We start from the raw sequence: 26,597 nt of genomic DNA, 5'->3' as shown, positions 1-26,597 counted from the left end.
TTGAACTAATTACATATTCGGGTTCGTGGGTGAATGTGTGATCAAGTTTTGGTACGAACCTCGTGTTTTGACCAAGCGAACCCGTGCCCGGACTGAGCATGCAAATCGAGGTGATACTGAAAGAGGTTTTTAAGGCCTCAAAACACAGAATTCATTTCTAAAACAAGTGATGAACACATTCTCCACCTCTAAAATAACCGTTCATCCTCGAAACGACATAAAAAGGAAGTACCTGAGTCGGGGAAAAGATGGGGATAACAGCTTCGCATATCGGACTCGGACTCCCAGGTTGATGCCTCAGCAGGCTGACCTCCCTACTGAACACGAACAAAAGGAAAGCTCTTCGATCTCAACTAACGAACCTGCCGGTCTAGAATAGCTATTGGCTCTTCCTCGTAAGACAAGTCCTTGTCCAACTAGACAGTGCTGAAATCTAACATGTGGGATGGATCGCCGTGATATTTCCGAAGCATAGACACATGAAACACTGGATGCATGGCTGATAAGCTCGGCGGCAATGCAAGTATGTAAGCCACCTCTCCCACTCGATCAAGAATTCGGGCTAAGCTTGCCTTTCTTCCCAAATCTCATCACGCCCTTCAAAGGCGACACTCGAAGCAATACCCGCTCACCGACCATGAAAGCCAAATCACGAACCTTACGGTCGACATAACATTTTTCTTGGACTGAGCTGTACGAAGCCTGTCCTGAATAATCCTGACCTTGTCCAAGGCATCCTGCACTAGATTTGTACCCAACAATTGAGCCTCCCCCGACTCGAACCATCCAACCGGTGACCGACACCACCTACCATACAAAGCCTCATAAGGAGCCATTTGGATACTCGACTAGCAGCTGTTGTTGCAGGCAAACTCTGCTAGAGGCAAAAACTGATCCCACGAGCCTCCAAAGTCAATGACACAAGCTCGGATATGCAAAATCTGAATAGTCTACTTGGACTGCCCATCAGTCTGAGGATGAAACGATGTGCTCAACTCAACCCGTGTGCCTAACTCTCGCTGAACTGTTCTCCAAAAATGATAGGTAAACTGCGCCTCGATCCGAAATGATAGAAACGAGCACACCATGAAGACGAACAATCTCCCGGATATAGATCTCAGCTAACCTCTCGGAAGAATAGGAGACTGCCACAGGAATGAAATGTGCTGACTTGGTCGGCCTATCAACAATAACCCACACAGCGTCGAACTTCCTTTGTGTCCGTGGGAGTCCAACAACCGAAGTCCATAATGATACGCTTCCACTTCCACTCAGGAATCTCAATCTTCTAGAACAAACTACCGGGCCTCTGATGCTCGTACTTAACCTGCTGACAGTTCAAATACCGAGCCACATGTGCAACAATGTCCTTCTTCATTCTCCGCCACTAATAATGCTGCCGCAAATCCTGATACATCTTAGCGGCGCTAGGATGAATAGAGTACCGGGAACTATGGGCCTCCTCTGAAATCAACTCTCGGAGTCCATCCACATTAGGCACACAAACTCGACCCTGCAATCTCAAAACTCCATCATTTCTTAAGGTAACCTGCTTGGAACCTCCATGCTGCACCGTGTCTCTAAGGACACACAAATGGGGATTGTGCAACAGAACAACAGTTTCTGCCATTTTTCACAAGTTCAAAACCTTCCGAAACTCATTCGAGCCCTCGGGGCTCCAAACCAAACATGCATACTAACTCAAAAACATCATATGAACTTATCCGTGCGATCAAATCACCAAAATAACCTCTTAAACAATGAATTTAGCATAAAAATCTAAGAAAAATCTCAAAACTTTCAAAGTATCAATTTCCATAACTACGGGTCTGAATTACCTCAAACGACTTCCGTTTCTTACCAAATTTCACAGACTTATCTTAAATCACATATAAAACCTGTACTAGGCTTTGGAACTAAAATATGAGCCCGATACCATCAAGTTCTAAACGCATTTTATTGAAAAGTGCATGTTTTGAGTGTGTTTATGTATGAGTTATTATGTGAGTTGCGGGAGTTCACACCATTTTTGAAGTAAAAATATGTTCATTACGTGTTTCTTATGTAGGAACAAACTTATGCAAAAAATGATCGAATAAGAGAAAAATTGGTGAAAAAAGAGCCGAAGAGAAAATTCCCGGACGATGAAGCAAGGTTCACTTCGCCAGACCGGTACCGGAGCAGAAGAAACTAGAAAAGTGCCAGACAACGAAGCGAAGTTCACTTCGCCAGAGCGAGATCGGAGCAGAAAAATTAGCTTTTCCAATCCGAATTAGAAGAAGAAAAATTCGCCCCAATTCAACCCTAAACCATATAAATATAAGAGTCAACCACTTTTTGAAGGAGAGAAGACTTGAGAGAGGCAAGAACACACTTGGAGCAAGGAGAATGATTCAACTTTGCGTTTTTTCCTCTTTCTTCCTATTTTCCATTGTTATGAATTCTAGTCTTGTATTTGTGCAAATAATTATGAGTAGCTAAACTCTCACCTAGGGTTTGATGGAACCTATTGAAGGATGATTTTTTCACTGCGTTTAATATAAATTTATCATTTGGTTTTCTCTACTTGTTCAATTATATTATTATTGTTCTTGTTTGAAGGACCCTCAGGTGACAGTGCCTATTTAGTGTGTACTGCTCGATAGAGAGTATGCATTTAGATAGTTGTTGAACAATATCACTCCTAACATAAATCAATATGGATGGTTTAAAAGCGGGATTAGAGATAACGAACCCTTAGTGCGATCGTAGTGAGCGGGGAATTAGTGCCAACTAGCGTAGTTTGAGAGAATACGTCTAGTAAATTGTGGTAGCTGTTCGAGAGAGAAATAATACACCCAAAGTACTCACGATCGATAGAGAATACTTAGTCAAATTTATAGGAAACGTAGCGGAAGAGATTCCGACAATTAGAGAAATCAAAACCCCTAGACTTTTCCAATCTTGTCTACAATATTTTCTTTGTTAGTAATAAAATTACAGCTTTATAAATACTTTGCTCTTAATTAGTAAACATTTAACTCATTATTCAATATTTCTGAAGGTTGATTACTTGAATTCTTGTGAAACTAGTGGTTGTGATTAGCAGGTTAATTCCCTGTGGGATTCGACTTCGGACTTGTAAACTAGATTATATTTGTAACGACCTCTAGGCCTCTTAGGAAGCATAGTTGAGCATGATCAAATTTTGGCATCATTGCTGGGGAATTAACGATGTTATTAATTACGGCTAGAAGAATTGCTAGAATTCTTAATTTAGTTAGCTTTCTCGACTTGAAATTCATTATATTGAAACTCTAACGTTTGTAATCTTGTGTGTTACAGGTGCATGCATGGTAACTCCTCAAGAACTGATGAATTGTACGAAGTATTACCGATCATAAGAAATCTTTCAAGGCACTAAATCGAGCAAACAAGAAGACACACGACAACCGAACTCAACATAACGAATTAAATTCGACATGGGTGACGTCATAAACAATCAAAACAACAGAAAAAATGGGAATGCCCGAACAATTAGGGTGTGGCACCTCTTGTGCCAGAAGCAGCCTTATATGATTGGGCACAACCCACCACTGAAAATCTGGCAACCGCAATTGAAGTCCCTCGAATACAAGCAGAATCATTTCAAATAAAAAATAACATGCTACATTTATGGTAGAACAAGGGGCTGTTCTCGGGGTCTTACATTGAAGATCTACAACAGCATATGAAAATTTTCCTTCGTATTTGTTTCACGCAAAGGCAATCGAATGTGACACCTGTAGCAATAAGACTGTTGTTGTTTCCATTCGTAGTAATGGTAAAGGCTCTGATTTGGCTCAATTCGCTCCCCATAAACTATCACTACTTGGGAGGAATTAGTCAAGCAGTTTTTGAATAAATTCTACCCACCCAATAAGACTTCCAAGCAAGTGGATGAGATATTAAGCTTTAGGCAGAAACCAGCTGAAACGCTGCAAGAAACGTGGGAGAGATTCAAGGGGATGTTGGTCAAGTGTCCATACCATGACATTCATGATCAGATGTTGGGGTAAAGGTTCTACATGAGATTGGGAAACAACTTGAAGGCCAATTTTAATGCTTTAGCTGATGCAGCATTTTTAAGCAAATCGTTAAGAGAATCTAAGGTCTTACTTGATAAAATGGCTCAAAACTCAGGATGGATGACAATGGACTCTACAATCACTCGTGTAGTTCAATCAGTAGCTCTAGACCTAAACAACTCCATGGATGAGAATATGGCTACTATGATGACGCAATTGAGTATCCTCACCAAAAATATTGATGAGTCGGGCCAAAAGCAGGTGCATATAGTTGACACTTAAAATGGAGGATTATGCACACCATGCATTAACCAACCATATGTGTGCCCGTGGAGTGGTGAGAGTGACAATCAGAACTATCAACAGAATATGAACTATGTGGGTAGCTATAGAGGCCAAAGACAAGATTGTCAGACTTGGGGACAACAGAATCAACAATATAGGCCAGCACAATAGTAGTACATTAATAATAATAATAATCCTGGAGTTGTACGACCATGGGATCAGGCTGTGCCTTATCAAAGGCAACAAGGGTACAATCAGCAGAATCAACAACTAGCTTATCAACAACCTCAACAACAACAAATAGTGAGACAAGATGATGGGTCGTTCAAAATTAAAAGAATGCTGCAACAACTCATTGGGTCCAGTGGAAAAATGGAAGAAAAGGTTTACAAGATACAAGAAAAGGCACACCAGATGCACGAAAAAGGTAGTATCACATGACTTATCTATCAAGGGAATTGAGATTCAACTAGGGCAAATATCCATGCCCATTAACAATCGTCTTCAAGGGACGTTACCTGCAGACACATATGTTAACCCAAAAGAGCAGGGCCCGAAGAAACTGATGGTTGTGAGTCTGAGAAATGGTAGAGATCTTGATTTAGAGCAAGAAATTGCTCGCGAGAGCCGGCCAACTGAGATACTTGTGCCAGTACCAGTTGAGATAGATGAGTTAACTAAGCTAATAGAAGTAAGAGTGCATCCAACCCAAAGAGGAACTAACAAAGAAAAAGAGGCTGTAAAGGAGACTGAGAAAGTGCAAGAGAAGGCAATAGAAAAAGTGCATGAGCAAGATTTAACTCAAGCCATAGGAAAGAAGCAATCTCCAGCATCCTTCCTACAGAGGTTGGACAAATATCAGAAGGATGGGAAATATAATAAATTCATGGAGATGTTGAGGCAGATTCAGGTGAACATCCCATTGATTGATGCCTTGAAGGAGATGCCCGGTTGTTAAAAAATAATGAAGGACTTGATATCTCGCAAGTTTGACTTACAAGACCTGGAAACTATTACACTGACTCAGATTTATAGTGTTGTTGTGATAAGGCCCATAGCCATAAAGCTATCCGACCAGGGCATTTTCACAATTCCGTGCACCATAGACAGCTATGCTTTTGTTAAAGCATTGTGTGATTTGGGGGCGAGCATAAACTTGATGCCCTTGTCTATCTATAAAAGGTTAGGCATTAGAAGAGCAAGGCCCACATCCATGTTACTACATCTAGCCGACCGAATGGTGAAGAGGCTATCAAGTATACTTGATGATGTACTTATGAAAGGTTGGAAAGTTTGTGTTTCCGGCAGATTTTGTCATTCTGGACTGCCTGGTTTACGAAGAGAATCCCATGATTTTGGGAAGGCCTTTCTTGGGCACAAGGAGAGATTTGATTGATTGTAAAACTGGGGAACTAAAGATGAGAGTAAAGATAAAGAAATAATGTTGAATGTGCAGAAGTTTATGTGAGTTTGCTAATTGCTCTCTGATTGAAGCTATGAATGTGATACTGGAGGAGGAAGATGAGGCACTAAATGCAAAAGAACCCCTAGTGGCTTGCCTCGTGAACTTAGAAGAGGTAGATGGTTAGGACTTGTCAGAGTGGGTTTCGGCCCTTGAAGGCCAAGAGTACATGAAAAGAGAGCTCGAATTCGAGCCTTTACACTTAGAAGAAAAAAAGATCACTCCAGCTAAGCCATCAATTGAAGAGCCACCATAGTTGGAGTTAAAACTGTTACTTCACACCTAATGTATGCTTTCTTGGGACCTAGCTTGACCTTAACTGTTATTATCTCATCTGGTTTATTAGATGTACTTATAGAACAACTTTTGTAGGTTCTGAATGAGTGCAAGTCTACAATTGATTCGGCCATTACAGATATAAAGGGTATCAACCTAACTTTTTATATGCATAAGATTCTACTGGAAGATGGGCACAAACCTTCTAGAGAACATCAAAGAAGGCTGAACCCCAACATGAAAGAAATGGTGAAGAAAAAAGTGATTAAGTGGTTAGATGCGGGAATCACCTTCCCCATCTCTAATAGTAACTGGGTCAGCCCAGTTCAGTGTATACCAAAGAAGGGTGGAATGACTGTAGTGCAAAACGAGAACAATGAGTTGATCTCAACAAGAACAGTCACGGGATGGTGAATCTATTTGGATTACAGAAGGTTGAACAACGCCACCCGAAAAGACCATTTCCCATTGCCACTCATTGATTAGATGTTAGATAGATTGGCGGGGATGTCCTACTTTGCTTCCTGGATGGATACTTGAGGTATAAACAGATCTCTATTGCCCCTAAGGATAGAAAGAAAATGTCTGTTACCTGTCCGTATGGCATCTATGCCTTTCGGAGAATGCGATTTGGCCTATGCAATAGACCCGCCACATTCCAAAGGTGAATGATTTCCATCTTCACAGATATGATAGAGGACATAATGGAGGTTTTCATGGATGACTTCTCAGTGGTGGGGAACTCATTCAATGACTGCCTTATGAATTTGAAAAGAGTATTGAAGAGGTGTATGGAGACCAATCTAGTACCGAACTTGGAAAAGTATGATTTCATGGTACATGAAGGTATAGCCTTGGGACACCTAGTGTAAATAAAGGGCATTGAGGTGGACCGTGCGAAGGTTGATGTAACAGAAAAGTTTCCACCACCCACTTTCATCAAGGCAATAAAAGTTTCCTTGGTCACGCCGGTTCTACAGGCGGTTTATAAAAGATTTTTCCAAGATTTCTAACCATTTGTGTAAATTGCTTGAAAACGATCACCCCTTTGTGTTTTCTGATGACTGTAGGGTAGCTTTTGAGGAATTAAAGAAGAGGATGATGTTTGCACCTATCATAGTTGCACCCGACTGGAGCAACCATTTGAGCTGATGTGCGATGCAAGCGATTATGCTATGGGAGCAGTGCTAGGGAAGCGAAAGGAGAAGGTCATGCACCCAATCTACTATGCAAGTAGAACCCTGAGTGGTGTCCAACTAAACTACATGATGATCGAGAAGGAGATGCTAGTAATGGTGTTCACATTTGACAAATTCAGGCCATACCTGATAGGCTTGAAAGTAATTATTTATATTGACCATGTTTCTCTCAAGTACCTAATTGAGAAGATGGAGTCAAATTCACGCCTGATTCGATGGGCACTGCTACCACAAGAATTCGACTTGGACATCTGTGACCGGAAGGGAACGGAGAACCAAGTGGCTGATCACTTGCCCAGGCTAGAAGGAGTAGAGAAGAAGGTTGAGGTTAAAGATATCGTAGAGACTTGACCGGATGAACAACTATTGGCCACAAACCTTGAGGTAGCGCCATGGTATGCATACATTGAAAACTACTTGGCGAGTAGTATTGTCCCCTATGACCTTTCCTTTCTACAAAAGAAAAAGTTCTTCCTTGATTGTTGTATGTACTTTTGGGATGAGCCTTATCTGTTCAGGATTTGTGTTGATAACATAATCCAGAGATGTATCCCCTAGATAGACCAATTTTCTATTTTGCAGGTTTGTCACACATCCCCATATGGTGGCTATTTTGGGGGAGTAAGGATAGCTGCGAAAGTGTTGGAGTCGGGTTTCTACTGGCCGACATTGTTAAAAGATGCACATCTCCAGGTGAAGGGTTGTGATGAATGCCAATGGATAAGAATATTTCTCGCCGGCATGAGATGCCCATGAGCCCAATTCAGGAGGTAGAAGTGTTTGATGTATGTGGAATCAATTTCATGGGGCCTTTTGTCAGCTCATATAGAAATAAGTGCATACTTGTAGTTGTGGACTATGTGTCAAAATGGGTGAAAGTTGTGGCACTCCCTACAAATGATGCAAAGGGAGTCATTGGTTTTTTGAGAAATAATATATTCACCAGGTTTGCCGCCCATATCATCCACAAACAACCGAGCAAGTGGAGTTGTCGAACAGAGAAATAAAGAGTGTGTTGAAACAAAGACTGTGAATGCTACAAGAATGGATTGGGAGAAGAATTTAGATGATGCACTCTGGGCCTATCATACTACTTTTAAAACTCCAATTGGCATGTATTCATATAAATTGGTGTTTGGGAAAGCATGTCACTTACCCGTGGAGTTGGAGCATAGATCTTTGTGGGCATTGAGGTAGCTGAATCTCGATATGGAAATAACGGGTACAAGTGGAGTCATAGAGTTGCACAAGCTTGATGAGTTTCGTTACCATGTTTTGAGAGCATAAGGCTATATAAGGAGAGAATGAAGATGATGCATGACAAAAATATTCTAGAGAGAAATTATAAACCTGGAGATGTAGTATATCTATATAACTCAAGATTGAAATTATTTCCAGGTTAGCTAAAATATAGATGGTCGGGACCATTCAGAGTAGTGCAGGCGCTCTCAAATAAAATTACAAAAATTGAGTTAGATGATGGTACGAATAGGTTTAGAGTGAATGGTCAAAGGTTGAAACACTACCTTGGAACTAGTGACAAAAAAGGAGAAAAATAAGTGATACAATTGAACGAACCTCAATATGTGAGCAAAGTATAATCTGGAAAGCCTATGTTATGCCGCGATGTTAAACCAGACACTTCGTGGGAGGAAACCTATTGTAATGTTGTAATTCGTCATGCTATGACGTTAAATCAAGTGCTTGTTGGGAGACAACCCAATTTTCTTATTTTCGTCTAGTTGTCATTTAGTAAAAAAAAAGTGGGGAGGTAGTAGCAAAGTGAAGCTCGCTTCGCGAGACTGAGACCAAGAATATTGAGGAGAAAACTATTCGGGGCATCAAAGTGTGTCTCGCTTTGCGATACTGAGACCAAAAGATTGAAAATAATTATAGAGTGGATAGCGAAGTGCCCATGGCTTCGCGAGAATGAGACTACCCTGTAATGACCCGACTGGTTGTTTTGATCTTTAAGGTTTCATTTAATGGTTCGACGTCTTGAGAGTCTTCCTATTGTGTATTATGACTTGCATGCGCGGTCGAATTTGATTTTCGGATGATTCAGAATGAATTTGAATGAGTGATTCTCACTTTAGAAGCTTAAGTTGAAAATATTGACCGAGGTTTGACTTTTGTGAAAACAACCCCATAGGGATATTCTGATGGCTCTGATAGGTTTGTATCTTGATTTTGGACTTGGGTATATGTCTGGAATCGAATTTGGGGGTCCGTAGGTTGATCTGTGTTATTTTGCCGAAAGTTGGCAATTTAAAGACTTAGAACTTTTATAAGTTTGACTGTAGGTTGACTTCATAGCTATTGTGTTTTGATTTCTATTTTTGGACTTGGAATAAGTTTGTTTTGTCATTTGAAACTTGTCCGCAAAATTTAGCGTCATTCCAAGTTGATTTAATAGAAATCGAACGCGTGGTTGTGTTTTTAGAAGTTCTTGAGTTTCATGTTGAATTCATGTATTTTGGAGTCCGATTCGTGATTCTGAATGTTATTTTGATGATTTGATCATGCAAGCGAGTTAGTGTTATATTTTAGACTTGTATTGATTCTTGATTTGGAGACTCGAGGGCTCGGGTGAGTTTAGGATGCCTGGCGGATTGTTTGATAGAGTTTAAGTATGCTGGTTTTTGCACAGATGCCTCACATCTCCCATTTGCGAGTTTTGGATCATATTTACAATAATAGGATGAAGTATTCCAGGTTCGCATTTGCGAACCCAGTGTCACATTTGCGTTGGAGGGAGCCTGATTGAGCTGTTCGCATTTGAGGTCCTAATGGTCACATTTGCGAGGTGTCCAAAGTTCGCATTTGCAAACAAATCATCGCATTTGCGATGAAAACAGAGGTGTGAGGTTTTACACTTTTGCGATTGATTTCTCGCATTTGTCGGGTTCCCATTTGCGAACCCCAGTTCGCAATTGTGACACCTGCGACTGGACAAAAAACTGAGGGGCGAGATTTTTAGCCTCATTTTCATATTTTGGAACCCTACACTTGGTAGGAGGCAATTTTGAAGAGGGATTTTCATCTGCAAACTTTGAGTAAGTGATTCTAATCTATTTCGAATCATATTCCATCAATATATCTTATATTTTAACATCAAAATCATTTGAATCAAAGTGAAAATTTGTGAAACTTTGCCAAGTTATTGAAAAATAAGAATTTGAGTGTTGAGAGTCGATTTGGACTCGAATTTTGAAACTAATCACATATATGAACTCGTGGGGTCATGGGTAGTCAAAATCTACCATTGGACCCGAATTTTGATCGGGCGCGCCCAGGGTTAACTATTGTTGACTTTTGAGCAATTGTGTACAAATCATAATAATAACAACAACACACCCAGTATTATCCCACACCGTGGGGTCGGGGTAGGGTAGGTGTACGTAGACCTTACCCGTACCTTGTGAGGATAGAAAGACTATTTTCAATTGTGTAAAGATCATAGCTTTAATTATTGGAATTGATTTTTCTTGCATTATTTGATGTTATTGAGTCGGTTTTGGTTAGATTTGAGCAGAGCAAAGATGAATTGCAAAGAAAAAACTATTTTAGAGTATTGATTGAGCGCTTTTGAGATAAGTATATTGCCTAAGTTGTGAGGTGGAGCTACCCCATAGGAATTGATTTTTGTACTATTTGAACTACGTGAAAAACGTGTACACAAGGTGACGAGTCTGTGCACGACTTATATGTGGAAATTTGATCGGCTTAGACTCTTAGGTTCTTATGTATATTAAGATGAAGTTGTCTTATCATGTTAAATACTCCGTTGCTAAATTTACCCTTACGTGTCTTATTTGAAGTTGATTGGTTCATCTTCTACTCTTTATTGCCAAATATACTTTCATATGGCTAAATTGAAGTTATTGCCTCTCTTAATATTGCCATGTTATCTCTTCGTAGTTGATTATCCTTTATTGAAGTTATTTTTATCTTCCCCATTGTTAAATTACCCTTATTTGAAGTCATTATTACATGTATCTCTTTTATCGTTGAGTTGTATTTATTTGGAATCATTGTTACATGTTATCTCCCCTATTGTTGAGTTACTCCTGGTTGATATCGTTGTTACACACTATCTCCCTCATTGTTAAGTTATTCTTGTTGAAACCATTATTACTTGTTATGTCTTTCCTTGTGAACTCGTTCTTCCGTCTCTTTGTATTTTGAAATTTTTGTGTTGATTTACTTGTCGTATTATCGTGTTATTGTTGTTGTAATCAGTATTGTTGAGCTGAAGGCTTTGTGTGATTGTGGCATTGAAATTGTTTGAGGAAATGTTGTCGCATACGGGCACATGTGGTGAGAGTAGTTATATTGTGTTGTTATATTATGGCACACGTAATATTATTGAGAGGATTGTCGGGGTGTTCGTACTTGAGTCTTCCATGCTATTATTATTTTGAAAATTGCACATATGGTGCGACAAGTAGGGTTATATTTTTATATGTGAGTTTGCAAATATGGCGAGATAAGGCGGGAATATTATTATGTGCGTGCAGCGAGACAAGGCACACATTTACTTTATTATTGCGCACGTGGCTAGATAAGGTGGGCTATGTTGGGGATGATTTGTGATGATTTGTGATGGCCTGAGGGCATTTTTATAGATGCTATTTGTGTGGTGGTGTGCCTACCTTGTGTGAGTTATGCATTTTACGTTTTGTTGTGTTGATTCCTATGTGCCATTCGTTGTCTATGCTCTTACTTGTTGACTCGAGTTGTGATAGAACACTTGTACAAGTATACACGTAATTAATCACTCATATCAGTTTAAGAAGATGAATCCTGATATTTATTGATCATTTACATGTATTCTCGCATACTTGCCTTCTTGTGATAGTTGTACTATTGGCATGTGAGTTATCTGTGCAGTTATGAGTTATTGTTATTGCTGGCACGTGAGTTGTCCGTGCAGTTATGAGTTATTGTTATTGCTGGCACGTGAATTGTCCGTGCGGATATGAAATATTGTCACTCCCTTAGCACGTGAGTTGTCCATGCAGATATGAAGTATTAATGGTATTGGCACGTGAGTTGTCCGTGCGGTTGTGATTTGTAATGTGGGCACAAGATGCCAAGTGATTAGATGAATTAGGACCCGCAAATTGTGGTTATGAGGTGTAGCACTTCAGAAAAATTCTTGTATAAATCTTGTGTGAAAGCGGTTGTTGTCACTGAAACAAAGTGATTCCGTTCTTTCTCTATTTTCTTTCGGATTCCAAGGATGAGCCGGCCGATCCTAACATCATTTTTGAGGAACCGGACGACGAAGCCTCCACCTCAGATAAAGATGTCTCCGACACTACTCTTCCGGCAAGAACAACTTTTTCTATTGTGATTTTTTTGGCGAGTTCGGTCAGGAGGGACAAAAGTTATTGGGTTGTTACCTGTTCTTCCTTACTTTTTTTCACTGGACTTAATCTGTGTTCAGCTTACTCTATGGTGTTATTACCAGTTTGTTCCCTGTTGCTTATTGTTGTTTTTAGTTTTCTATTGCGAGTATTGTTTTGTTATTTTTTTTTACCATGCTTAGCTTTATATTGATATTGTTCTCTGTTAGTTTCACATTCATGGTTGTACAGGTTATTAAGACTAGTAGGTGTCTTGTCTGTCCCTCGTCACTATTCCACCGAGGTTAGTCTTGATACTTACTGAGTACCGCCGTGGTGTACTCACGCTACGCTTTCTGCACACTTTTATGCAGATTCAGGTACTTTGTAGTTTATTGATCATTAGCTAGATGATAGAGCATTGTTGTGGAGACTCAAGGTATACTTGCCATCGCGTTCGCAGACCTCGGAGTCACCTTCTGAAGTTATTTTTTACAGTTTATTTCTATTCTGGAATAGTTGTACTTAGAAATTTCCTAGTAAACTCAGTAGAGCTTATGACTTGTACTACCGGCTTTGGGATGTTATGTATCTCCCTTGGATTTTTGAATTATTATAGAAATTTCTATTTCATGCTTAATAGTCGATTGATTAAAATGTGTTATAAATTCAGTAAGTGTTAGGCTTACCTAGTCTTAGAGACTAGGTGCTATCACGACATCCTAAGGAGGAAAATTGGGGTCGTGACAAGTTGGTATCAGAGCTCTAGGTTCATAGGTGCTACGAGTCATAAGCGAGTTCAGTAGAGTCTTGCGTATCGGTACAGAGATGTTTGTACTTATCTTTGAGAGGCTATAGAACTATTAGGAAACTTCAGCTCTTTTATTCCTATCTTGCGAGTTTATTAATTTCGGAGTTTGAACCTTTGTTATTCTATTCTCTCACAGATGGTGAGAATACGAACTGTAGTTACAGATAATGCTACCCAAGAGCCGGTGTTGATAGGGGCCGTGAAACATTTTAGTTTTGACATACACTGCCCTATCTTCGTCTGGTTCAAACTTTTTAGTTTTGACTGGATTTAGTATGTCTTGAAGATGTCTTGAACAGAGCATCCATTTGTGTGATTAGATCGTTTAATAACAGTTTTTAAAGTAAAATTGTTACCTAGATGGTTTAGAAACTTTAGCCTGACCTGATCTTTAGCACGTACAGGGGCTTTTAGAAACTTTGAACAGTTTCTATGGAGATAGGTCTATAGCGTGTAAGAGTGCTTATATAAAAGCCAGCTTGAGGCACGCTTGACTATCTGTGTACGGGTAAAATCGAGGTAATGTCTATCCTGATTTTTCGGTGAGAAAATGGAAGAAGAGTACGAATGCACGATATTATAATCAAGGTTAGAGATCCTTCGTATCGAGATCCCGGAAGTGTGAACGATGTGCTCGTCATGGGGTATGGTAAAGCGACGCGTCTCGGGCCAAAAATGAATTTTAAGACCTCGGGAAACACGGTGAACGGTTACCCGCGACGGATAAAGGGTCGTGATATTCGCACCCGATCATATATCACGGCGCGAATCTCGCACGATGTCGGAGGATCAGTAATTAACGAGAAAGAAAGATTTTTACCTTTTTTAGACTTATACTAGGGGTAAAACTCTCCTACTATATAAAAGGAAAGTTTTTCTTTTGTAACACACATTGTAACACATTAATAAAAGCAACAAAAGTTTATTTTATGCCTTTTAGCTACTGATAAAGTTCTTGTTCCCTTATCATGTTCTTCATTCACAACCGGGCTCGAACCGGGGGTCCAAATGAAGACGAGGTCGTTGTTCAACCCAAATTCAGGCTTGGCCATAACATCACTTTTAATCCGCAATCGAAATTATTTATATTCAATAACCAGAAAAGTGTATAATATTTGTTGTGTGTATATATATATAACAGTGATAAAAAAGGAAAAAAGAGAAAGTGTTTGAAGAAACAGAAATATATAACGAGGAAATTAAAGAAGTAGGGTTACCGTGACTTTCTTTTGTTTAGAAAAAACCTTTACTTGCCTAGACTTGGTAAAAGAAGGATGTCTTTCAAAAATTTTGTCCTCTGTTTCATCATAATTGCAATTTCTTGAAGAGTTGTCATATTAACTTTGCTTTATGAAAATTTACAGCTCTTGTTTTTATTAGTTTAATTTGTCTTACTCTTTGTTTAGAAGATATGTATGAATATAGAGCTATAATTAGAAGGCATTCAGCTGTAACACGTAGATCGCAAGTGTCTTTAATTTGACTCTTGCTACGTGTTCTCTGGGTTGCATCCTCACTTTATTAGTAAATCTTTATGCAATTTCTTGTTTGTTTGTTTGTCCCTTTTTTTCCATTGTCGCTCGTAATTTTGTGTTTTAGGAATATTAGTTTATACTCCCTCGGTCCATAATAAGTAATTTTTTTTTATCTAGACATACCCCTTAAGAAAATACTAATTCCAAGAGAAAAAAAATATGTACTAAATTATTCTTAATTAAAATTTATATATTATTTGACACATTAAAATTTGTAAATAAGGACAAATTTTAAAAAAAAATTAATTCCTTCTTAATTATGTAAAATGACACTTATTTTAGACCAAAATAAAAATGTTAAAAGGTCAACTATGGATCTAAGAAAGTATTATCTTGCAATTCAATTAGTAGGTAAAACAAAGCTCTTTGTAGAGACTATTTCAAGATATATATATATAAAGAGAGGTTGTTTGGCACGACATATAAGAATAATATTGAATAGACTGTATTAGTAATGGTGGGACTAATAATGATGAGATTAGTTATGTTGGAATTAATAATGTTGTTGGTTATCTTAAGATTAGTTATGCTATGATTATTTCTTATCGACTGTTTGTTTTGGTATACTAAAAATAACATGTGAAAAAATTATTTGTTTAAAAGAATACCCTCCAAAAGCGTTAGGAAAGGATTTGGAAAAGGTTTTTAAAGGGCAATTATGTCTTATTGTGATGACCCAAAATGTCATCTTTAAATTAAATAATCATCTAGGTGTTTTAAGACCTTAAAAGCGCTATCAATAATTCCTCGACTTGCGTGCGCAGTCCGTATAATTTTTCGGAAGGTTTTTGTATGAAAAATGGATTAAATTATGAATTAGAGCTTTAAAACTCAACTGAGTTGACTTCGGTCAACATTTTGAGCAAACAAACCCAGATCCAAGTTTGACCATTTCGGTAGTTTCGTATCGTGATTTGGGACTTGATCATATGCCCGAAATCGAATTCGGAGGTCCCTAGATCAAATTATCGCCATTTGACTGAATCTAGAAATCTAAGGCTAAAGATTTCTTAAGTTTGACCGGAGATTTGACTTTTGAGCAAAAGACCCCAGAATGGAATTTTGATGATTCCAATAGTTTCGTATGGTGATTTTGGACTTAGGAGCATGTTCGGATTTGGATTTGAAAGTCCGTAGGACAATTCAGCGCATTTTGGCGAAAGTTGAAAAATAGAAGATTTTTGAAAAAGTTTGACCGAGAGTTGACTTTTTGATATCGGGGTCGGAATCTAGTTCTGAAAATTTTCATAGCTTCGTTATGTCATTTATGACTTGTGTGCTAAATTTAAAGTCAATCGGACTTGATTTGATAGTTTTTTTATCGAACATAGAAGTTGGACGTTCTTAGTTTCATTAGGCTTGAATTGGGGTGTGATTCACGGTTTTAGCATTTTGTGATGGGATTTGAAGTTTCGACCAAGTCCGTATCATGTTTTAGGACTTGTTGGTGTATTTTGTTGAAGTCCCGAGGGCCTCGGGTGGATTTCGAAAGGTTAACAGATATGAAAAGGCTGCTGAATTTTCTCTTTGGACAACTGTTGTTTTTTACAGTACCGTGAACAGTACCCAAAATTTTCTGGACAGAATGTTAAGTTCTGAAAATGAGACTTCATCCCATTTTCCATTTTTACCAAATTGGAGCTCGGGGAGAGGCGATTTTCAGGAGATATTTAGAGAAAACAACGGGGTAAATGTTCTTAACTTAATTTTGGTTAGATTACCCGAATCTATTACTAGTTTTGGCATTAAATCTGTGAATTTAGTTGGAAGAGTTTGAAAACCCTCTCAGATAGATTTGAGGATTTGAGTGTCGAAATATTATCGAAATTTAGTAATTTTGGTATGGTTAGACTCGGGGTTCGATGAGGTTTCATATTTCGCAACTTTCGTCGAATTCCGAGACGTGGGCCCCACAGGCAAATTTTTAGTGCAATTTCGGATTTTTAATGGAAAATGTAGAATTTCATATGGAATTAATTCCTATAATTTTTATTGACTGAATCGAATTGTTTATGACTAGATTTGAGAATTACGGGAACGAATTTGCGAGGCAAAGGCTTGTTGGAATTTTGAATTGGTTGCAAAGTGATGTAAGTGTTTGGTCTAACCTTGGCTTGAGGGATTAGGAGTTGTGTCCTATTTGTTATGTGTTATTTGTTGAGTACGACGTATAGGCATGGTGACAAGTATCTATACGTTGGTGTCAATCATGCCCGTGAGTCTTGTGTTATAAATTGTTATGACTCTGTTGTGGTTTATTGTACCTCACATGTTATTATCATCATTGTTCCCTTGCCGGGATGTTTGTTTGATATTATTGTTCCCTTGCCGGGATGTTTGTTTTAATATTAATGTTCCCTTGCCGGGATGTTTATTTATTTTTCTTGTTCCCTTACCGGGATTCTTTGTGATTATTATTGGCTTGTAAATGGGAGCGGGTGGTACGCATACCACAAGATAGATGAAATGGGAGCGGCCTACCACAAAATATAATGAAATGGTAGCGGGTGGCACTGTCACGACCCGAATTTCCCACCCCCGGGAGTCGTAATGGCACCTACTAATGAGAGTTATGCTAGCCAAACCTTAACCATCTACTTCATTAACAAATTACTTCTCTTTTTTAACCAAAATAAGTGATAACATGAAAATAGCGGAACTTTAAATGATTTAAGCGGAAGACAACAATGAAATACCTGAAACTAACGTCTATTACAACCTTTAAAATCCCAAATACCCAAAATCTGGTGTCACAGTATCACAAACTATCTAAGATTACTACATATAAGGTCTGAAGAAATAACAGTACATTGTTTCTGAATAAAGAGAAGGAAACAGGAAATAGAGATAGAGGGAGATGTCAGGGCCTGCGGACTCCTGCAGGTCTACCTTGGGTCTCCGGGTGAACTGAAAGAAGCCCTCCAACTACTGTCCGAAAGCTGTTCCTGGATCTGCACATAGTGCAGAGTGTAGTATCAGCACAACCGACCCCATGTGCTGGTAAGTGTCTAGCCTAACCTCGGCGAAGTAGTGACGAGGCTAGGACTAGACTACCAAATAAACCTGTGCAGTTCAAATATATACATATATATATATATATATATATATATATATATATATAAGGAAATACAGAAATAACCAGCCAATATGGGAGGGGAGCATGCTGTGGGGGAGATAACAAAATTCAAATAGAAGGCATCAAGTAACGAAGTAAATGATATAACTTGAATATCAACAAAGGTGCAGAAATCAATAAATGCACGGCATCACCCTTCGTGCTTTTACTCTCGTCCTCACCAAGGCAATTTTGTAAAAAACTGCGCATGACATCACCCTTCGTGCTTTTACTCTCTTTCATCACCATATAATCAATAGAATCGTCATGGAACAGTACATCGTGCGGCACGACATCACACTTCGTGCTTTACACTCTTTCCTCACAATCATACACGACATCACCCTTCGTGATTTACACTCTTTCCTCACAAAACAATAATGCACGACATCACCTTTCGTGCTTTAACACTCTTCCTCACCCAAACAACAATCACAAACAAGGCGGCAAGAAAATAAACAAATAATAATAGAAATCCCGGCAAGGGAACAACAATTAAGCAATTAAATCCCGGCAAGGGAACAACATCAATAATCTCAATATCCCGGCAAGGGAGATAATCAACAGAGCAACAATAACCCGGCAAGGGAACAATTTAATAACTCTTTCTCTTTCTTTCACTTTTATTTCATATCTTACTTTACCACTTGGGCCAATGCTCCAAAGGATTAAATCATCTCATATACTTTCACAATTTGTAATATAACTTGAGCCAATGCTCCTCGTTGTTCAAGGTCACAATTCTTTCCACAAGCTTTTCACAACAAAAGAAATCATCACCAAGGCATGAAAAGTATAACGAAATCATGATATTCACAATATAACGACTCACGGTCATGCTAGATCAATGTATAGATACTCGTCACTATGCCTATACGTCGTACTCAACAATTATCACATAGCAAATAGGACTCAACATCTAATCCCTCAAGGTTAGACCAAACACTTACCTCGAACTTCCACGGCCAACTCAATACTCAAGCACCGCTTTTCCTTTCAAATTTGGCTCCAAATCAATCGTATCTATACACAATCGACTTAATAACAACAATAAATTCTAAACAATCTAATTCCAATGCTTAATTATAGATTTCTAATCATTCTTTCCAAAAATCCAAAAATTGACACCGGGCCCGCTTGGTCAAAACACGAGGTTCGGACCAAAAGCAAATCACCCATTCACCCACGAGCCCGACTATAATTAGTTCTCAAATTCGACCTCAAAAAGAGATCTAAATCCCGATTAAGCAAAAAGCCCTAGCTCTACCCAAATTCCTAATTTTTCTACCCTTAATCACATGTTTTAGGCCTAGAAATCTAGTGGGTGTTGATGAAAATGGAAGAAAACAAGTTAAAGATTACTTACCCAGGAGTTTTTGGTGAAGAAATGCTCCAAGAATCGTCCAAGAGCTTTTGAAGAAGAGGGGGTTTGAGAAATGTTGGAAAAATCCCGAAATGGGTTCTGTTTTTTGTCTTTAAATCGCTGGGCAAAAATGTTCATCGCGTTCGCGACATGCCCTTTGCGTTCGCGATGGGTTAGGCCTGCTAGGCCGTCGCGTTCGCGGGATGTGGCTTGCGTTCGCAGAGCTTTGATCCTCAAGCCTTCGCATTCGCGGACCGTTGGTCGCATTCGCGATGCACAAGTGGTGACCCCTCCCCTAGAACCCTACACGTTCGCGAGTGGAAGGTCGCGTTCGCAAAGGGTCTCCCCCCTCATCTTCGCGTTCGCGTCTCAACCTTCGCGAAGAAGAAATTGGGCACCTGGAAATTTTTCCTTACGCATTGGCGAGTGGGTCCACACGAACGCGAAGGGTAAAATCCCTGGGCACTGACATCAGAAATTTGCAACATTTTTCTAAGTCCGAAACCTTCCGAAACACATCTGATTCACACCCGACCACTCGGGGCTCCTAACCAAACACATGTACTAACTCAACAACATCATACAAACTTATCAGTGCGATCAAATCGCCAAAATAACCTCAATAACAACGAATTAAACCTTAAATCATATATAAGACCTGTATCGGGCGCTGGAACCAAATTACGGGCCCGATACCATCATGTTCTAATCAGATTTCATTTCAAATTCCTTAAAAAATTTCAGAAAATTATTTTCTTTAAAAATTCATTTCTCGGGCTTGGGACCTAGGAATCTAATTCTGGGCATACGCCCAAGTCCCATATTTTCCTACGGACCTTTCGGGACCGTTTACCCAAAACATTGACCGAAGTCAAATTTGGTCATTTTATAACCAAATTTTATCATTTTTCACAGATTTTCATATTTAAGCTTTCTGTCTACGTATATGGACTGTGCACGCAAATCGAGGTGACTTTAAATGAGGTTTTCAAGGCCTCGAAAACATAGAATTTAATTTAAAACAAGTGATGACCCAAGGGGTCATCTCATTCTCCACCTCTAAAACAATCGTTCGTCCTCGAACGGACAGAAGAAGGAAGTACGTGAGTCGGGGAAAAGATAAGGATAACGTCTCCGCATATCAGACTCAGACTCCCAGGTCGATGCCTCAGGAGGCTGACCTTTCCACTGAACATGAACCGAAGGAAAACTCTTCGACCTCAATTGACAAACCTGCCGGTCTAATATGGCTACCGGCTCCTCCTCATACGATAAATCCTTGTCTAACTGGATAGTGCTGAAATCTAACACGTGGGATGGATCGCCATGATACTTTCGAAGCATGGACACATGAAGCACTGGATGCACGGCTGATAAGCTCGGCGACAATGCAAGTCTATAAGCCACCTATTCCACTCGATCAAGAATCTCAAATGGACCAATGAACCTAGGGCTAAGCTTGCCCTTCTTCCCAAATCTCATCACGTCCTTCATAGGCGACACTCAGAGCAATACCCGCTCACCGACCATAAAAGCAATATCTCGAACCTTGCGGTCTGCATAACTTTTTTGCCTGGACTGAGTTGTACGAAGCCTATCCTGAATAATCTTGACCTTATCCTAGGCCTCCTGAACCAGATCCATACCCAACAACCGAGCATCTCCCGGCTCAAACCATCCAACCGGAGATTGACACTGCCTACCATATAAAGCCTCATAAGGAGCCATCTGGTTACTCGACTGGTAGCTGTTGTTGTAGGAAAACTCTGCTAAAGGCAAAAACTAATCCCATGAACCTCCAAAGTCAATGACACAAGCTCGGAGCATATCCTCCAAAATCTGAATAGTCCGCTCGGATTGCCCGTCCGTCTGAGGGTGAAATGTTGTACTCAACTCAACCTGGGTGCCCAAATCTCACTGAACTGCTCTCCAGAAACACGAGGTAATTGCGTACCTCGGTCCGAAATGATAGATACAGGCACACCATGAAGATGAACAATCTCCCGGATATAGATCTCAGGTAACCTCTCGAATAAATAGGAGACTACCACCCGAATGAAATGCACTGACTTGGTCAGCCTATCAACAATGACCCATATTGCGTCGAATTTCCTCTGAGTCTGCAGGAGTCCAACAACGAAATCCATAGTGATCCGCTCCCACTTCTACTCGGGAAGCTCAATCCTCTGAAACAATCCACCAGGCCTCTGATGCTCATACTTAACCTGCTGACAATTCAAACACCGGGCCACATATGCAACGATATCCTTCTTTATTCTACGCCACCAATAATTCTGCCGCAAATCTTGGTACATCTTCGCGACGCCCGGATGAATAGAGTACCGGGAACTATGGGCCTTCTCTAAGATCAACTCTTGAAGCCCATCCACATTAGGCATACAAACTCGACCCTGCAATCTCAAAACTCCATCATCATCTAAGGTAACCTGTTTGGCACCTCCGTGCTGCACCATGTCTCTAAGGATGCACAAATAGGGATCATCATATTGTCGATCACGGACACGCTCCAATAAAGAAGAACGAGCGACCGTGCAAGCTAATACACGACTAGGCTCAGAAATATCCAACCTCACAAACCGATTGGTCAAAGCCTGAACATCTAAAGCAAGCGGTCTCTCACTGACCAGAATATAAGCAAGACTGCCCATACTAGCTGACTTTCTACTCAAAGCATCGGCCAACCACATTGGCCTTCCCCGGATGATACAAGATAATGATATCATAACCCTTCAACAACTCCAACCATCTCCTCTGCCTCAAGTTCAACTCCTTTTGCTTGAACAAATACTAAAGACTCTTGTGATTTGTGAACACCTCACATGCCACGCCATACAAGTAATGCCTCCAAATCTTTAATGAGTGAACAATGGCTACCAACTCTAAATCATGAACCGGATAGTTCTTCTCGTGAATCTTCAACTGCCTCGTAGCATAGGCTACGACCTTGCCATCCTGCATCAACACTGCACCAAGCCCAATACGAGATGCATCACAATAGACTGTATAAGGTCCTGAACCTGTGGACAAAACCAACATTGGTGTCGTAGTCAGAGCTGTCTTGAGCTTCTGAAAGCTCGTCTCACACTCATCTGACCATTTGAACTGGGCACCCTTCTGAGTTAACCTGGTCATCGAGGCTCCAATAAATGAAAATCCCTTTACGAACCGACGATAATAGCCTGCCAATCCCAAGAAACTCCGAATCTCTATAGTTGATGCTGGTCTAGGCCAGCTCTTGACTGCCTCAATCTTCTTTGGATCAACCTGAATACCCTCTGCCGTTACAACATTACCTAGAAATGCAACTGAACTCAACCAGAACTCGCACTTCGAGAACTTAGCATATAACTGACTATCCTTTAGAGTCTGAAGAACCACTCTGAGATGTTGCTCGTGCTCCTCCTGGCTGCGGAAATATATCAAAATATCATCAATGAAGACTATCACGAACGAGTCCAAATAAGGCCTGAACACTTGGTTCATCAAATCCATAAAAGTTGTCGGGGCATTTGTCAACCTGAATGACATAACCAAGAATTTATAATGCCCGTACCGAGTGCAGAAAGCTGTTTTAGGGACATTGGATGCCCTAACTCTCAACTGATGGTAGCCAAATCTCAAGTAAACCTTTGAAAATACCTTGGCACCTTGAAGCTAATCAAACAAATCATCAATCCATGACAATGGATACTTATTCTTGATTGTGACCTTGTTCAACTGTCGGTAATCAATACACATTCTCATCGACCCATCCTTCTTCTTAACAAACAACACTGGCGCGCCCCAAGGCAAAACACTGGGTCTAATGAAACCCTTCTCAAGCAAGTCTTGCAACTGCTCCTTCAACTCTTTCAACTCAGGCGGGGCCATACGGTACATCGGGATAGAAATAGGATGAGTGCCCGGAGTCAAATCAATACAAAAGTCAATATCCCTGTTGGGCGGCATACCCGACAGGTTTGAAGGGAAAACCTCAAGAAACTCATGAACAACGAGCATAGAATCAATAGAAGGGACATCAGTACTAGAATCACGGACATACGCCAAATAGGCCAAACACCCCTTCCCGACCATACACCGAGCCTTCACATACAAGATAACACTTCGGGTAGAATAACTAGGAGTCTCTCTCCACTCTAAATGAGGCAAACCCGGTAAGGCTACGATCACAGTCTTGGCATGATAATCCAAGATAGCGTGGTAAGGTGATAACCAGTCCATCCCCAATATAACATCGAAATCAACCATGTCCAGAAACAACAAATCTACTCGAGTCTCAAGACCCCCAATCACAACTACATAAGAGTGATGAACTCGATCTACCACAATATAATCACCTACCGGGGTAGACACATAAACAAGAACACTCAATGAATCACTAGGCATGACCAGATATGGTGCAAAATAAGATGACACATACGAGTAGGTAGACCCTGGATCAAATAACACTGAAGCATCTCTATCACAAACCAGAATAGTACATATAATGACTGTATCTGAAGCCTCAACCTCGGGCTTGGCTGGAAGAGCATAACATCGGGGCTGGGCCCCACCACCCTGTACTACCTCTCTGGGATGGCCTGCTATTGGCTGGCCTCCACCTCTAGCGGCCTGAGCTCCACCTCTAGTACCTCTAACTCCACCTCTAGTACCTCTACCCCCACCTATAGCTGGCTGGGCGGGCTGTGGAACACCTGGTGCCTATACCATGGCACGAGAACCCTGATGCTGAGAGCTACTCAGTGCTAGAGGGCAAAACCTAGCAATGTGACCCACATCACCACAAGTGTAACAAGCTCTCGGTTGCTGAGACTGCTGACCATGTCGACCTGAATGACCACCCCGAAAACTCTGAAGGGGTGGTGCACTGATAGGAGCTGGTGGTGCACTATAGGACTGCTGGTCAGAGTAATGCATCTGCGAACTACGGCCACCTGAAGCACCATAAGAAACCTAAAGTGCTGACTGAAAAGGCCTAGGAGGATGGCCTCTACCATAAAAATCTCTACCTCCAAACAAAGTACCACTGAATCGGCCTGAATGACGGGGCCTCTTGTCTGACCCATGACCACCTCCCTGTGATAGAACCATCTCAACCCTCCGGGCCACATTGACCGCCTCCTAAAAAGTAATCTCACTCCCAGCCTCCCTAGCCATCTGAAGATGAATCGACTGAATAAGACCATCAATAAACCTCCTCACCCTCTCTCTCTCTCTCTCTCTCTCTCTCTCTCTCTGTAGGAAGTGTGACAAGGGCATGGCAAGCAAAGTCGATGAATCTGGTCTCATACTGGGTAATAGTCATGGAACCCTGCTGGAGACGCTCAAACTGCCTCCGGTAGGCCTCTCTCTGAGTAATGGGGAGAAACTTCTCCAGAAATAGCTGTGTGAACTGCTCCCAAGTCAAGGCTGGTGATCCGGCTGGTCTAGCCAAGCAATAGTCTCTCCACCAAGTCTTGGCGGATCCAGATAAGCGAAAAGTAGCAAAATCGACCCCATTGGTCTCAACAATACCCATGTTCCTGAGAACCTTATGACAGCTGTCTAGATAATCCTGGAGATCCTCAGTAGATGCACCGCTGAAAGTAGTAGTGAAGAGCTTGGTGAACCTGTCCAGCCTCTACAAAGCATCGGCAGACAGAGCTTCTCCATCACCGGTCTGAGCTACCACACCCGGCTGAACTACTCCAACTGGCTGAACCGCTGAAGTCTGAATCTGGGGAGCTACCAGCTCCAGAGTGTGAGTAGCCGGAGTCTGGGCTCCTCTTCCAGCCTGAGAGATGGCTGGTGCTATAGGAAGCAAGCCTGCCCGGGTGACACTCTCCATGAGGCCCACCAATCGGACCAGAGCATCCTGAAGAACTGGGTAGAAATAAACCCCTCTGGGACTTGAGATGGGCCTACCGGAGCTGCTGGGGCTAGAACCTCATCATCAAAATCAACTTGAGGCTCTGCCATTGGTGCTTCTGCTCGAGGCTGAGCTCTGCCCCTACTTCGGCCTTGGCCTCGCCCTCTACCCCTCGTGGGAGATGCTGCTGGGGGCTCGGGCTGCTGAGCGGTGGATAAGGAAGCACGTGTTCTCTCCATCTGCGAAAGAACATAGTAGAAATTCAATTAGCTTTGGGAAACAAAACTGCACGACAAGAAAGAGCAAATGTGAAGTTTTTCCTAACTCTGTAGCCTCTGGGGGATAAACACAAATGTCTCCATATCGATCCCTCAGACTCTACTAAGCTTGTCTGTGAATTGTGAGACCCATGTAACCTAGAGCTCTGATACCAACTTGTCACGACCCGGATTTGCCACCCTCGAGATTCGTGATGGCACCTACTAATGAGAGCTAGGCTAGCCAAACCTTAACCATCTACTTCTTTACCAAATTACTTCTTTTTTTTAACCAAAATAAGTGATAACATGAAAACAGATGAACTTTAAATGATTTAAGCAGAAGATAACAATGAAATACCTGAAACTAACGTCTATTACAACTTTTAAAATCCCAAATACCCAAAATCTGGTGTCACAGTATCACAGACTATCTAGGATTACTACATATAAAGTCTGAAGAAATAACAGTACATTGTTTCTGAATAAAGAGAAGGAAACAGGAAATAAAGATAGAGGGAGATGCCAGGGCCTACAGACTTCTGCAGGTCTACCTTGGGTCTCCAGGTGAACTGAAAGAAGCCCTCCAACTACTGTCCAAAAGCTGCTCCTGGATCTACACACAGTGTAGAGTGCAGTGTCAGCACAACCGACCCCACGTGCTGGTAAGTGCCTAGCCTAACCTCGGCGAAGTAGTGACGAGGCTAGGACTAGACTATCAAATAAACCTGTGCAATTTAAATATATATATATATATATATATATATATATATATATATATATATATATATATATATATATATATATATATATATATAGCGGAAAGGAAATACAGAAATAACCATCCAATATGGGAGGGGAGCATGCTATGGGGGAGATAACAAAATCCAAGTAGAAGGCATCAAGTAACGAAGCAAACGATATAACTTGAATATCAACAAAGGTGTAGAAATCAATAAATGCACGACATCACCCTTCGTGCTTTTACTCTCGTCCTCACCAAGGCAATTTTGTAATAAAACTGCGCA

The 26,597-nt window shown here is 40.7% G+C and overlaps 1 protein-coding gene and 1 non-coding gene across 2 annotated transcripts; one reads left to right on the top strand and one right to left on the bottom strand.

Annotated features, from left to right (window-relative positions):
- Positions 1 to 3,908: 3,908 nt before the first annotated feature.
- On the bottom strand, positions 3,909 to 4,015 carry LOC138878779 (small nucleolar RNA R71). Its single transcript, XR_011402555.1, has one exon. It is a non-coding gene; the product is annotated as a small nucleolar RNA R71 (small nucleolar RNA).
- Positions 4,016 to 5,295: 1,280 nt separating this feature from the next.
- LOC138877251 (uncharacterized) lies at positions 5,296 to 5,727 on the top strand. Its single transcript, XM_070156844.1, has one exon. The coding sequence runs from the start codon at positions 5,296 to 5,298 to the stop codon at positions 5,725 to 5,727; it is 432 nt and encodes a 143-aa protein (XP_070012945.1).
- The last annotated feature ends 20,870 nt before the right edge of the window (positions 5,728 to 26,597 follow it).

Source organism: Nicotiana sylvestris, chromosome 9 (genome assembly GCF_000393655.2).
Source record: "Nicotiana sylvestris chromosome 9, ASM39365v2, whole genome shotgun sequence".
NCBI classification, from domain to species: domain Eukaryota; kingdom Viridiplantae; phylum Streptophyta; class Magnoliopsida; order Solanales; family Solanaceae; genus Nicotiana; species Nicotiana sylvestris.
The sequence above is the reverse complement of the archived record's forward strand: the minus strand, read 5'-3'. Positions and strand labels throughout refer to the sequence as shown.